The following is a 3,191-nucleotide window of genomic DNA, read 5'->3' as shown; positions in this document are numbered from 1 at the left end:
CCACATAAGCAAAAAGAAAAAAGCCAGAAGTGGTGCTGTGGCTCAAGTGGTAGAGCACTAGCCTTGAGCTGAAGGGCTGAGGGACAGCACCCTCCACCCCTCCTCCGTCCTCTCTGCTTTGTGCCTTTGCTCTTTAAATCTTTTCAAAAACTCCACCAGCCCCATCACGAGGACTGCATTCGTTATAGACTTCCATCTGTCTTCTGGTGTTCAGGACCTTGGCACTGTCCCTTAGCGTTTCTTGACTTAAGCCATACCACCTGGTTCAGCTTTTTGCAAGCTATCAGGAGGCTAAGAGTCTCTCAGGTTTGTCTTCCGGGGCTGGCTTCAAACCAGAATCCTCAGATCTCAGCCTCCTGAGTCACTGGGGTTACATGTGTGAGCCACTGAGGCCCAGATAAATTCTTCAAATTAAAATAACAACAACAACAACAACAAAACCCTCAAATGTGTTTCCTTATTTTTGGCCAGCACAACCATATAACTTATCTCCAAACATTCACTTTTCCCAGTTCTTGATCCCTACCCTTTTCTCCTTCAAGTTTCAGCAGAGAGAGAAAGAGAGAGAGAGAGAGAGAGAGGGAAGGAGAGAATCAAGTCATCTCTTCACCTATGTGTACCGCTATTTTCTGCGGGCAATCACTAAAAGCGGGTTCTTCCATACTTAGTGTGTGTTGGCAAATTACTGGTTTCAAATTAATTGAATGGAAAACTACTAACAGGACAAGTCCTATACCACGCTTTAGATCCAAAGGCACCTTACTCCAATGTGCAGATTTCATAGGCCTACAAACACCTCACAACAACTTCAAAAAAAACCCAACCAGAATATTCACGTTTGCTTACATTCTAAGCTGAAGAAAATCCCAAACATCAGTTTGGGAAACTCTAGTGTGAGTTTAATTCACAAACTTGAATTTACTCACTGACCCGGGGGCTACAGCAACTGACAAAATGACCCACCGGTTACAGTTACTGAGCAGCACCGCTGATTCACTCTCTGTAATCAGAGCTACCCAGGAGGCTGAGGTCTAGAGGATTACCCTTTGAAGCCAGCTCAAGCAACAAAGGCCGTGAGATCTTATCTCCAAAGCAACCAGCTGGCGTCTTTTCCTCCCTTTTCCAACCCGGGCCAGCAGGAAATGTTTCTCTTTCTCCTTAACCTTGTGATATTAAAATAAATCCTTGCTAAAACTTAAAAAAAAAATAAACAGCAGGGCTTGGAGACATGGCTCAAGAGGTAGAGTACACTGCAAACAAAGCAGGTGAGTTCCAATCCTGGGAAATAATGAAAATACGCTATATATATAATACACACACACATACATACATATACATACATACACAGTGTTCTGGTTGTCAGTAGCAGACAATACACAGTGATGCTCCAGGATGCATTTGAAAAAGCACAAGTATTTTCCAGTCAAGATGGTTTACAAAGGATTTGTACGTGTGTGTACTTCTGATCTGCTTTTTTGCTCACAGCTGACATTCTACCAATTGAGCCGCACTTCCAGCCCAGCATTTTGCTGGTTAATTGGAGATGGAGTCTCTCGGACATTTCTACCCAGGCCTTGAACCTTGAACCGTTCATGGTCCTCCCAGACAGAGCTCAGAGTTAGAATTACAGGCGTGAGCCACCGGCGTCTGGCCAGTGGTTTTTAACTCTTAAATGAGGCTAAAGAATAATCACTGAATGACTGTCGTTAAGGACGGACGAGTGTAGTACAACACACACACAGAATTTGTAAACTAAACTTTAAAAAAAGCAAACCCCAAAAACCAAAAAGCCAAGGATGCAGGAGAGGGTTCGGACTCTCCTCCCGGGCACCCGAGTTAGCTAGCAAGGTCTCGAACCTAGTAACTTTGTCTCACAGAATGACTTGCTCGTTAGGAAACGACGTCTCAAGAAGGTGCTCGGCGTCCAGGTTAAGGAACCGGCGGGGCTGGCGAGGCAAATCTACCCCGAGAAGACCAGGAAACTCTTCAAAATGCACACACTGCCCATCCTGGGTGGGTATTTACCACAGCCTGGCTTTGTTTTTCTCCTAATAACCTCTCCGAAGCACGGTCAGGTGTTGGTGATTTAAGAACAGCACCGGCTCTGATAACCTCAGCTGGGGGACAGAGAGGGACAGAGAGAGAGAGAGAGACCGAGAGAGGCCAGGCCAACGCTTCTGTCCCCGTTACCTGTATTTCCCTGGCGTGGTAGACGATGATCAGGCCGAGCAGGATGACCGTGGAGAGGCTGATAAGGCATTTCAGAGCTAAGGAGTACAAGGACGCCTGCAAAACATCGGAGAGGAGACTTTGTCAGAGAGAACGCATGCATGCACGCTGGCTTGCATTTACCCTTCCAGCCATCCTTCTTTCCTTCCTTCCAGCCATCCTTCTTTCCTTCCTTCCATCCTTTCTTCTTTCCTTCCTTCCATCCTTTCTTCCTTCCTTCCATCCTTTCTTCTTTCCTTCCAACCTTCCTCCCATCCATCCTTCCTTCGTCCCTTCCATCCTTCCGTCTTCCTTCCCTCCCATCCATCCTTCTTTCCAGCTGGCTATCCGGCCCGGCCTGCTGAGCTGGCCCCCAGGCTAGTGTCCCCCCCTCTTTGCCCTGGAGGGGGTGAGGTGGTGTGTGTGGGGGGGGGGGAGAGGGCGCAGCCCGGTTCCTCAGGATCCAGGTTCAAAGTCAGCCCGGGGGCAGGCTTGGGGAGGAAGGAGACCCGCAGTGGACGGCGCCTCAGCCCCAGGCCAGGAAGGGGCATGCGGAAGGCGGGGGGGGGGGGGGGGGGGGGGGGGGGGGTCGGGCGCCCGGGACAGGACGAGCCCCAGCCCGGGGCGCGCAGGGCCCGGAGTTCAAGCCACACGCACACTTGTGCCCCTCGCTGGGAGGCGGGGCGGCGCGCGCTGCGGGGCCGGGGACCCCCCCCCGACCCCTCCATCCCCGGGCCGGTACCTTGTCGTAGGCCCCCCAGGACAGCTCGGTCTCCACCACCATGACCACGATGCCGAACATGCCGAAGATGAGCGCGTAGTCGCTGAGCCGCTTGCGCTTCTCGAACAGGGCGCGCCGGTGGCCCAGCTTGTAGCCGATGTTCTGGTTCTTCTTCTTGCTGGACTTGCCGGGCCCCGCGCCCGGCCCCGCGCCCGGCCCGCACGGCGCCAGGTTGTTGGAGTTGTTGTGCTCGGGCTTGGAC

The 3,191-nt window shown here is 51.7% G+C and overlaps 1 protein-coding gene across 1 annotated transcript in view; it reads right to left on the bottom strand.

The window, feature by feature from the left end:
- Positions 1-3,191, bottom strand: part of Kcnn2 (potassium channel, calcium activated intermediate/small conductance subfamily N alpha, member 2) — a 58,946-nt gene that overhangs the window by 50,314 nt on the left and 5,441 nt on the right. The window contains exons 3-4 of the mRNA XM_013016009.1: positions 2,951-3,184; positions 2,191-2,286 (exon numbers count right to left, since the gene is read on the bottom strand). Coding sequence (XP_012871463.1) covers positions 2,191-2,286; positions 2,951-3,184 — 330 coding nt within the window. The remainder of the gene's footprint in view (positions 1-2,190; positions 2,287-2,950; positions 3,185-3,191) is intronic.

The sequence above is a fragment of the Dipodomys ordii genome, unplaced genomic scaffold, assembly GCF_000151885.1.
Source record: "Dipodomys ordii isolate 6190 unplaced genomic scaffold, Dord_2.0 Scaffold29, whole genome shotgun sequence".
NCBI classification, from domain to species: Eukaryota; Metazoa; Chordata; class Mammalia; order Rodentia; family Heteromyidae; genus Dipodomys; species Dipodomys ordii.
The sequence above is the reverse complement of the archived record's forward strand: the minus strand, read 5'-3'. Positions and strand labels throughout refer to the sequence as shown.